Source organism: Haliotis cracherodii, unplaced genomic scaffold (genome assembly GCF_022045235.1).
Source record: "Haliotis cracherodii isolate W230 unplaced genomic scaffold, xgHalCrac1.p SCAF_4, whole genome shotgun sequence".
Lineage (NCBI taxonomy): Eukaryota > Metazoa > Mollusca > Gastropoda > Lepetellida > Haliotidae > Haliotis > Haliotis cracherodii.
In genome coordinates this window covers 38,367,832-38,380,249 of record NW_027266297.1, presented here as the reverse complement: position 1 = coordinate 38,380,249, position 12,418 = coordinate 38,367,832, and the positions used below count along the sequence as shown (strand labels likewise).

Genomic DNA, 12,418 nt, shown 5'->3' with positions numbered 1-12,418 from the left:
TTTGATTTTTATCAATATTTTGATATATGTGTCTTGGTAATGTGTTACATTGTCGGTAATTACGCGATCAAGAAGTTAAGTAGAAAGTAAATAGTCCTCATCACTAATATCGACATCGGAGCAAAACGAGTTTTATTAATCGTTAAAGCCTACACAGGTTAAATCAGTTGTATTAAATGAACACAAACTGCCACTGACTGCTCTCTCCAGACTAATGGATCAGTTTCATACAGATATGTCGCGTGTAACCTTGCGCTATTTCGGTCACGTGGTGTCGGAGATATGAATATTTCAAGAACAGTCATCTTAATTGCACAAATCGGTGCAGGCTGATGTCGTAAATTGCAGCGATCCCTTAAGTTATCCGTATTTTTACACATTAAAACACTTCACACAAGCTAAAATGTTGAACGGCATACGTGTGCTTACGTTTCACCGGGAGTACTAATATACTTCATATCATGTGAGACCCGTGAAGATCCGGGGTAGAATAGGTCTTCAGCAACCCATGCTTGCCGTAAAAGGTGTCTATGCTTGTCGTAAGAGGTGACGAACAGGATCGGCGGTCAGGCTCGCTGACTTGGCTGAAGCATGTCATCGATCCTAATTGCGTGGATCGATGCTCATGATCTCAACCACAGGATTGTCTGGTCCAGACTCGATTATTTACATACCGCCGTCATATAGCTGGAATATTGATGAGTGCGACGTAAAACATCAAACCAACCAACCAACCACATCATGTGAAATCGGATTGCACTGTACATGTGTCATTTGTTTTTTATCAATATTTTGATGTATGTGTCTTGGTAAGTGTGAGTTACGTGTTGAATTAGTTACGTATGAAGCAAATCATAACTAATATCGACATCGGATCAGAACGAATATAATTAATCGTACAACCCTACGAAGGGAAATCAATTCTTTAGTAAATTACCTTTGAGTTAGCTTCAAACAACATGATTCGTAGCCGAGAGAGACAGATCTCAGATATAACTACAAGTGTTCTTAATTATCATCTTGTGTTTTTTAAAAAGGCTTTGGCTCTAAACTCCGCCTAGCAATTGTGCTCTTTAAATAAATGATGAAATGCCCGATTGTTTACATTCCTAAAAAGAGTTTACAGTAGTTTGGATAGGAATGAAACTTTTCGCGCTGACTTTATGGTTTACTGTACATGTTAAAACGGTTTCAATGTACTCGGATCTGTCTTGACAATAGGTTTATTGTGTACACGAGGACTACAGTAAACTACGGTTATAACGAACTCTATAGATACTATTTTTAGTTCGTTATAAACGTAGTTCGTTATAAGCATATATACAGCATAACTACAGCAAATAGTCGAGACTAAAAAGTTAGTTCGTTATATCCGTCAGTTCGTTATAAGTATGTTCGTTATAACCGTAGTTTACAGTATTTACATTTTTAATATTCAACACCTGTTATGATGTTTCTGTTGCCAATGAAACACTGTGGCCGTAATTAAATGCTCTCAGTGTAGGGGTAGGGGAGAGGGGTGTTTGGGGTGTCTTTCGTTTCTTGTCTTTTCTTTCTGTTAGAGTGGGAGTGGGGTGCAGGACAGAAGTTTTCGAAACACGTAATTATTTCAGTTACTGCTTGAAAACATGCGATTATTTTCTCTGAAAGCTGGCAAATGATTTTGGGAGCCCCACAACACACCACTCCACAGAATATCCACCATGCCCAGTGAACACACACACACGCACGCACACACGCCAACCTACCAGAATATCAAATTGTCATCCCCTCAATATGTGTAAACTACATGTTTGTTTGATGGTGGCTAAACGTGAAACAAACAAGAAGTGGTTTATTCGATGGTGATGTATTTATTACGGGTATCATAGGCGATATTATACGCGCCATGTCCATGCATATCTCACAACAGGCGACTGTTTCCAGCCTAGTAACGGTTGCAAGTTTTGGGCCAAATCAAAATTAAAAGTGTGTATTCTTTCCTTAACCCGGCAGTTTGTGTGAAGAGCTTCGCCCTCCGCTGTTGTACTGTGCAACAAGAGCGGAACGATCTGTAAATATACTGTGGTATAAACGTGACTATCCGCACAAATTAATTATGTCTCGAGGTGGCGCCTGATCCGTTCAGTGTCAATTATACAACCATGAAATGAGTGATGCATCATTCTTCGTACATATCAGCTGTCAGTCTGTCACTCACCTGTCTGACTCAGACTCTTGAGCCTGAGACACGTTCACATTGAAACACGAAAACATGTCAACTGTTTTTTTATGAAAATACTTCCTTTTCAAAATGGAGTCACATTGTAAAAGGTGAGATGTTTTGTTTTTTAATATGTTTTCATCGTGAAAGAACAATTTATTTCTTTGATATATGCAGTTATTTAATTTTAGGCATAGGAATAATATCAGTTATATAATACTGTTTTAGTGTTTATGTACACCAGAGTGTATATGGTCTATGCTACGAATTGCTAACATATTAAAGATACGAGAACATATACTAGCATGTATGTATAGTGCAAAGCCCGCTTCGGCTTATTCATCAACCTTATAGAACATGAACCAGAAAGATGTGTTTATTCCATATATTTTTCAGATTGAGTTTACTTGACTTTATTCCGATATGTAAATAATCGTTTGCTTTAACAATGTAACCATCAGTTTCCTTGTCGATGATATTAACGCACACAAAAATGTACTTTAAACGGGGCTTATTTATCCCAAGTGTTGTGTTTGGGCGACTGAATGACCGACCGTTTCCCAGCCCGCTGTTCAGATACAGCAAGGCTACGATACGATATGATACGTATCGCGATACAAAGGCCACGATACGATACTATCGCGATACACATATTTACGTCAAAGCATGTTGAAACTTTTTGACTGTAAACATTGCAGAACAAGTTCATATGGAACAGCTAGCTGTAGATACATGTTCGAAGCGGTTATTTTTAGTTGCGATCTTGGAATGCTAAATACAACATATTCTGCAATATTTGACAAAAACATTAAACGACTAGTAATCATTAAACGAGTAGTATGTTAAATGTTTACTTAAGTGTATCGTCGTCTATTGGTACAGAAAAACAACCCGTTTCGTGTATCGTATCGTCGCATGAAAACTTACAATGCACCGGTGCTCCGATGTATCGTTCCACCCCTAGTTTAGAGCTGGGGAAGACCAGAAATGGATTTCACACATTGAACCTTGTAAGTGGCGAGCGGACGCTTTAACCACTAGGCTAAGGTGTTCTGTTTCAGGTGTGCTAAATATATAACAGACAGTGACAAAAGTACAGTAAACTACGGTTATGATGAACACGCTTATAACGAACTGACGGATATAACGAACTTACTTTTTCGTCCCGACTATTTGCTGTAGTTATGCTGTATATGCTTATAACGAACTAGGGTTATAACGAACTAAAATTAGTAGTCCCCTTGAGTTCGTTATAACCGTACTTTACTGTATGTCTGTAACACGTGAATTATGGACTACAATACTTAATGAAACTAACCAGTTTATATCCAAGGATGTGTGGAACAAAATCGTACAGACTGAAACTGAAACAGAATATGAAACTGCTTATTGGCACACATGTCGGTAAGATCGCCGTGAATGATAATATGATAATAAAACCCACAGAAAGCTTGTACCACACAGACTGTGGAATATGTGTATTATGTGCACTATGCCAACTTGACCTATGTATGCACTTGTCAAGCTGGGAACACGACCAATAACACCTGGACAGTGTTTAATGTGTGATGACGAGTGCGATGACATAATAAAGCGCCAACTGCTATGTTGTACACCTTAGCTGATGCCAGGAACACCCTATGAGCATCTATTTGATACCTTAAACCTTGTGACATTACCAGGTGGTATAACCCCTATTGTAGAGGACATGAGCCTTGACAGCTGGGCTGAATTCATATCTTCTGTATCACGAGACATAAGCTCCTGGAACCTGCGATCCATCATCTATCTGTAGACAGTATATCTCATACCAGGACCGAGACATGTAAATATTCAGTTTTGTGAAACATTCGATTTTTCTGCATAATGATCTTGTAAATATGTTGTGTTAACATAATTACAAATGTATATTACTCTCCGAAATTCATTCATTCATTCATCCATGTGTATGTTCCTCACAATGAGGGGCGGTCGGGTGGCCTTGTGGTTAAAGCGGTCGCTCGTCACGCCGAAGACCCGGGTTCGATTCCCGACATGGGTACAATGTGTGAAGCCCATTTCTGGTGTCCCCCGCCCTGATATTGCTGGAATATTGCTAAAAGCGGCGTAAAACTGTACTCACTCACTCCTCACAATTAGGTCATATCACTTAGTCAGCGAGGATAAGCTTCAAGAGTGCCTATGACTGTGTCTGACTTACTGACACAGTTAACAGTATCTCCTACTTCATGCGATAAATGTGACAGTCTATCCTGACAATCTACGCAAGCATCTATGAGAAATGTTGCACCTGCATCAGCACCACCATCATAGTTACTTAACTTAAGACCCGTAAAGATTCCGGGTTAGAATAGGTCTTCAGCAACCCATGCTTGCCGTAAAAGGTGACTATGCTTGTCGTAAAAGGCGACTAACGGGATCGGGTGGTCAGGCTCGCCGACTTGGTTGATGCATGTCATCGATCCCAATCACGTGGGTCGATGCTTATGATATTAATCACTGGATTGTCTGGTCCAGACTCGATTATTTACAGACCGCCGTCAACCAACCAACCAACTTAACTTAACGTCTAAGGCGCCGCTTTTCGCTGTGCAGAGTTGCGTCCCTTGAAACTTATAATTGTGGGCTCGAATTCGCTCCGATTACATTTCTAGGTTTGTCAGCACCCTGTTTAACAGCTTGAATCACGTGACATAATATCCTACAACAGTTGTTGAGGTATTCATTGATTTCGTTATCATTTCAAAATCATTTTCACTCCTGCATTCAGGTATTTTGGGGAAAAAAATCAGGAATATAAGTACCAGTAATAAGGGATCATTATCCCTTTCATGGAGATCAAGCCAATTATTCCTGATCTATAGCATTTCCGCTAATGCGCATGTATGGAGAGCCATTTTGAATACTATTTTGCTGTTACATATTTCTTATACATCATTTAGATGCCCAGTCGTCCAGTCACCATGGTAACATCACATCTATGACGTAACTGCAACCACTTCTTGATCAGTCGTCTCTGCCAGATGAACAACCGTCGGCTCCCCCCGCTGCCCTTTAAGGGGAAGAGGGCACTCACCCCCCGGGCGAGTCAGCGGTCGCCCAGCTCGCCACAGCCACTTCCGGTGCCAGAAATGGTCATCACAGGTACTGTGTTAAACAGACACTGAGCGTCTTGTTCTAAATGTCTTGTTCTAAAAACTTGTTCTAAATGTCTTTTAATATATATTAGCAAAAGAGATTAACGCATATATATATAGATTACAGAGCCTACGAAGCTATTGTAAACTTGCGTGCAAATATTTTAAGAAACACAGATCTTACAGGATCTGTATGACATCTTCGTTAAAGAGCATTAAGCATGAATAAAATAGTAAAGGAAACAAATAAGGGCACCTTAAATCGGATAAAACTTTAAATGAGTGAGTGAGTGAGTGAGTTGGGTTTAACGCCGCGTTTAACAGTATTCGAGTTATATCACGGTGTGTCAGCTTAATATGGGAGAAAGGCCCCAAGTGATGCAGGTCATAGACGTTTACCACTTCGTTGAAACCCACGACCACGGGTATGGTGCTGACAAACCTAGAAACATAATCGTGGCGAACCGGGATTCGAACCCACAATCATAGGTTTCTGTCGTGCCCAAGGGACGCAACTTTGCACAGCGAATCGCGGCGCCTTATACAACTGGGCCACCCGTGCCCCCAAACTTTGAATGAAGCCATCGACTGATACCTAAAGTAACAGGTGAGATTCGTACGTTAAAGTGGGAATTCCCTTTCTGCACACACCAGTGTTGCTAATACCACTAAAGACGAGTGTGTAGAATAGCCCCATGACCATAAAATTAGCACATGTAAGCCTCGTTGTAGGGCAAGCAGTGCTTGGAATATGCTTGGAAACTGATTACCTTTAGTTGTGTGTAACAAGCCAAAGTAACGATCGGATAAAGATGTGAATATATATCAGGACCATTTACAATATGTCATGTCAAATATATAAAAATTGCGATTTTTTTGAAGTTATCATTCGATTTTCCATAAATCCTTTGAATAATAGGAGTCCATTTCCGGCCCATTCAAACAATCGCAAACCTTTATACTTCAAAGAATAAATATTATATGTTTGCTTCTAAAAGTACAGTAACATACATCAAACATCATAGCACTTAAGTTTTCTTTCGTGTTGAATTCTAAAAATAATCTGTTATCACCATCGAAATACACGCTTTTACAGGGTGTCACGTTCAACACATCCCACTTTACATTCTTGTCGATCCGGGAAGATCCGAGGTAGAAGAGGTCTTCAGCAATCCTGCTTGCCGTTAAAGGCGACTTTGCTTGTCGTAAAAGGCGACTAACGGGATCGGGTGGTCTGGCTCGCTGACTTGGTTGATGCATGTCATCGTATCCCAATGGCATCGATCGATGCTCAGTCACTGGATTGCCTGGTTCAGAGTCGATTATTTACAGACCGTCGTCTTGTTGCTGGAATATTGCTGATTGCGGCGTTAAACATCAAACAAACACATGTTTGTCTCCTAGAGTAGTTGTACCAATACGATACAAGGACACAACTGTAACACAACTAATAAAGCGTTCAGAATGTCACCCAAAATGTTATATTATTTATTTTTTTGTATTTGACGGCGGTTATCATAACGCAAAGGAGAATAAGCTCCGTTATATAGCTGGAATATTGCTGAGTGCCGCGTTAAACGACACACAAAGAAAACAAATATCATACAATTTGGGGTACGACATTCTCAACGCTGATTGAGTTACTTTACGATTGTGTCCCTGTATAACGTAACGGAGAACTATTTCCTGGATATTCTCAAAATTCATTTCTTTGGTCACCTTGTTCTTCACAACTAACGGATGAGTGAGTGAGTGAGTTGGGTTTAACGCCGTTTTTAAAAGTATTCCAGTTATATCACGGCGTGTCAGCTTAATGTGGGAGGAAAGCCAGAAGTGATGCAGGTCTTAGACGTTTACCACTTCGGTGAAACCCACGGGTATGGTGCTGACAAACCTAGAAACATAATCGGGGCGAATCGGGATTCGAACCCACAGTCATAGGGTTCTGTCGTGCCCAAGGGACGAAACTCTGCACACCGAATCGCGGCGCCTTAGGCGACTGGGCCACCTATGCCCCCACTAACGGATGATGACAGGTAAGTCAAAACATACAAATGTGTATTGCAAACACCTGGTGCCATCAGTGGAACACAGCAGTATTTCATTCGTGAATTAAGTTATCATTAACATTTGGTTTGAACCATTTCTTCCGACAAGTGTTCCCCGGGGAACTGAACTTTCTACTTTGTTGTTCCTTGGTGTATAAATGTGAATAAATCCATTAATTGCTTTGGGTACGATGGTCAATAACCCATTATCTCAGGTAAATGAGCGCGTATTGGAGAAGGGCGTGGTGAGAGTTGAAGAATGCAAACAACGGTATGGCGTCTTCAATCAGGGGCAATCACCACATAACGTCTGCGGACAAACTCTACTGATTATCATATATTATGTACAAATATCAGTGATTATAATTAGAAAGGAGACTCAAGTGGTCAGTCGTCTAAGATGCTGCAACTTCGCTATATGTATTGTACCTAGTAAAGTCGATATATTTTATTTAATATCATAGATACAAATATGAAATTTTGGAACTCGATTGTCGCATGTTGTCGTTGTACAAAGGTATTGAAAACTGTTCATTGTCATGTCACATAAGGCCACACGGTTGCGCTGAACTCAGTATCTCGTGTTACCGCCCTGGGCAGCAATCACGGCTCTGCATCTCCTCGGCACTGACTGGAAAAGTGTACGAATTCTGTCCTGCGGAATTCTGCGCCATTCTGCTTGTAACGCGTTGGGCAGTTGTGGGAGTGTATGCGGCGTGTCCTGACATTGACATACACGTCGATCGAGTTCATCCCAGAGGTGTTCGACTGGGTTGAGATCTGGAGATCTCGACGGCCAGGGCAAGGCGTTTATGTTGGAATTATGAAGCTTTCAAATTTCCCTGAACCACAACCAAGTCACACACCATGACACTATCGCCACCGAATTTGTCGAATTCACGTACACAATGTGGGGCAAAACGCTCATTTCGACGTTGTCTTCCATCTCGCTGGTGAAGAAGAAATCGTGATTCATCGCTAAACCACACTCGTCTCCAGTTTCTCAAATGCCAAGGCTGTAAGGTATGGCACCAACGCAAGCGTCGCTGTCGATGGATCTGCTGCAAAACAGGAACGATAACTGGTCTTCCAGCCTCGCGAAGATGGTTCCTGACAGTCTGGTCCGATATCCTCCTCAAACCATGGATGTGTCCTGCAGTCTCCATAGCTGTGGCATTGCGATGACGTACACTTTAGGTGGAACAGTCGAATGTAGCGATCCTGCACATGGGTGGTTACTCTTGGTCGGCCGATTCTCGGACGGTCTGCAGTGGAATTGAACTGTGTGTATCGGTCACAAAGTTGGCAAATGGTGCTGTTGTGGACGTTGATGTCGCGTGCAACAGAAGACTGCGATTCCCCTCTTTGGATACGTCCTATGGCGATGTTCCGATCGGCAGCGCTGAGACTCGGCATTTTCGAACTTAAAAAATGTTGACAATTGAATGACAAATTATTGGCTTATGCTTGCCTTTTTATAGCCAATACCACGATTTGCAAATGCCATAATTTGCACGTGCATTTTGCTTTACTGATTTCCTCCATGACATTTTTTAACAAGTGTGAAAACAATGCCGTTTAAGACATTGCAGATCGACAATGGCTGCGTTCGTCGAATATCATGCCACCAACATTTTCCAATAGCATATATTCAATTTATATACCGGATTTTTTTGTGTAGTCAGGTTCAATGAACGACATACTACCTGTGCGTTTCTTTCTTTTTTGTATCACTTTGGGCTAGAACTGTAAGACGGCATTAGTCCAGACAAGTACAAAGCAGCCGCACACGCGCACGCACGAAGGCACGCACGCATACAAACAAACAAACAAACACGTGCGCATTCACGTTCCTATATAAGTCCAATAACTTTGAACAAAATGTTAAACCTCATTTCACCCCAGCTCACCTCATACAAATCTATTCTCTATTATACGTGATAAACTCCACGTTACCATGGAAAGTAGCATCTGTTCCCCCCAACTGCTTGTATAAATAGCAGCAACGTGTGAACAAGCTACAGGGTGTTCTTGGAAGATCTACCAATAATTAACCGAGCTTACTTTGTCAGGCAGATTCAACTAGTTTTGGAGACAGTCATTAGCCTTCAGTGACGAACTATTTTCGAAACAAGAAACTTTTTTATAGTTTCCCTGTAACTGGTAGGTTAAAACGTACGGTTATAGATGTCAATGATATTAGATAATTGAATTATGCTAACGTGCCTGCGTGCGTGCGTGTATTGGACGACGTTATTTTTGAGAGAGGGGTCCAGTGAGTTATTCCCCATAGATGTACCTGGGCAACGTTTATTTCGTATATGAGATATCAACATTATGTGAAATATAGACTTGCATGGTACATTTCTTTTTTGTCACTGGTGCGTCATATTTGGAAACAAGGGCTCACTGCTGGACAAACTATAGTCGATATATATATAGAGAGAGGGGGAGAGAGAAAGCGTTTATCAATGTTGTCTCGGCTATATTTGGACCCTCTCGGTTTATTCCGTTATCAACGTTAGGGCTTCAACGGGTCAAATTTGTTCGACTCGAGTACCCTATAATGAAAACGTTTTGATGACGTATTTTTGTTAGTTTGTTGTTAAACGCCGCGCTTAGCAATATTCCAGCAACATGACGGTTGGTGTATCGAGCCTGGACCAGACAATCCAGCGATTGACATCATGAGCATCGATCCACGCAATTGGGATCAATGACATGCATCAGCCAAGTCAGCCAGCCTGACCACCCGACCCCGTTAGTCGCCTTTTACGACAAGCATGGGTTGCTGAAGACTCTAACCCGGATCTTCACGGGGCTGATGATGTAGTGAATAAGAGTTCCGCGTGAAAGCGTATCTAGCCTTTTTTCTAGCGAATAAAAGCAAAAAATATATATCTTCACTCAAATAAAATGTAAATACCCCAACCTAATTATCTTAACTTTCTGGACAAGACAAGGCAATGAGACTGACGCACATTAAAATGTCTATAGAAACTTGTGACGAAATGAATATATTTTTTCTACTTCGGCCAAATACTTGCTGTTTGTTTTGGAACATCGGGAAATTGGTTTGAAAGATTAAGCATTTGAAATCTGTTTGCAACATGAGCTTCTGTGTGACTGGATAACTGACGGAATTCTAATCCAATGAAATTAAGAAGAGAAGAATTGTTATCAATGCTGTTATATACATATTGTATACACCAGCTCTCATTGGCAGCGTAGATTGTTTGACTAAATTAATTTTCTCTTTCATATACAACATGTGAACGGAAATTAACAAAGTGTGTGAATTGATGTTATCTCCTATTAGCGAGTACTCAAGTCGTCGAAAACGGAATCGAGCTTTGCTGAACCCGACCCGGCCGGAGTTGGAGCCCTAACCTACGTAGACTTGTGAGATTGAGGTGTAGTACCGACTAATGTCTGTGTCACAAGCAGAAGTCAGCACCTGCTGAGACAATACATTGATAATGGTCGCTAAGTGATGCCCTTCCAGATGAACTGATGCCTTTCAGAGAACGACGGAGATGCAATTAGCAGAATAGCAACCCTTACTTTTCATCATTATCACACCTGCTCAATCCTTGAAGGGAGGCCGATGCGAATAAAGATTCAGATGTAAATCGTTACTGAAAGAAATGGTTGAAGAAACATGGCATTTTATCGGAACAAAAAGTAGTTCTGGAAAAATCGTGAGAAATTACTTATGAAACAGAAAAAAGAATTTGCCTTCAACAAAAATTACATTTTTGCAAGCCGTTATTCTTAAAAAAAAGCCTTCAGTTTCACAGTTTCTGTAGCTGTTACCCCTCAGAATAAGACGTGGTAGGTCCCATGGGCCCGGACAAACCGTTGAGTTAATATTGCATGAGCACAGTCAACTCCGTCGGGGTAAGGGGGTCAGAATATCAGACATTGTAACCGCCAGATCTCTATTTACGATAGGCACAAGATACAGATCTGCCCCGAGAACTTCCAAGTGATACAACGTTAAACAAAGTCCTTCAGTTGTGTATACATGTTAGTCCTTTAGCTGTTCAACGCCGCACTATTCCAGCTATATCTGGACTGGACAAACCAGTGGTTGATATCATGAGCAACGATCAACGCCGTCAGGGTACAATGACACGACATCAATCAACTGATCACCCCATCCATGCAGTCGCCCTTACGCCCAGCACATGCTAGTGCAAAATTCTGACCCATATCAATACATATCAATTATCGACGTCATGAGACATTACCAACTAACATGTACATCACAACAGATGATCTTAATATGCTTCAACATGCCACGAACACTACAATTATGCACATTTCAGTAGAGATATTCCGTCTTATATCGACATTCTGATCATTACTAGAACAGTTCTCTGCATAGAGAGAACATCAATCATAACTTCTGAGACTCGTCACATTTGTATATTCATGTGCGGTTTGTGTATTGTAAGAAGCAAAATTGGCGTGCTGTTTACTTAATCGATTTTAATTAATGATAACGGTAACGTCATTGTCTCTGTTGCCATGGTAGCAGTGAGTATTATTCCCTTGCGAAGCACTGTTTTCAGGGTTCAGAGAAGAAAGTCTGATATTCCCATGGGGAACAGAAAAAACGTTATTCACTCTGGTTTTCTATCGGTTTTTCATATTTTTAATTGTCTGTTTTATAAATCGTGCAATCTGATTGGTTGAATGGGCTTTTTCCTTATAAAGCTCCATGGCCAAAACGTCAAAGACAAAGTCTGCCCACACATACCCTATAACGTAGTGGTTGTATTTACAACACGTAATTAAAGTGGATTGTATGGACAACAACGAATTAGACTGCGAATTTCGGGTTATCTTCCTTCGAGAATTAATATGGTAAATCTGGCACCAACGGTCTCGCCTTTCTCACCATTTTCTTCATTTACAATCGGGCTGCATGTGATCGAGTTTCCAAGCTTTCAATACTGCAAAGAAACCAGACTAGTTTTAACCATACGCCCTAATTTTACAAGCAACATTTTATTCCACGAAAG

The 12,418-nt window shown here is 41.0% G+C and overlaps 1 protein-coding gene across 1 annotated transcript in view; it reads left to right on the top strand.

Moving 5' to 3' along the window:
• Nucleotides 1-12,418, top strand: part of LOC139480443 (probable 3',5'-cyclic phosphodiesterase pde-5) — a 108,713-nt gene that overhangs the window by 14,462 nt on the left and 81,833 nt on the right. Inside the window, exon 2 of the mRNA XM_071263519.1 lies at nt 5,146-5,347. Coding sequence (XP_071119620.1) covers nt 5,227-5,347 — 121 coding nt within the window. The 5' untranslated portion in view covers nt 5,146-5,226. The remainder of the gene's footprint in view (nt 1-5,145; nt 5,348-12,418) is intronic.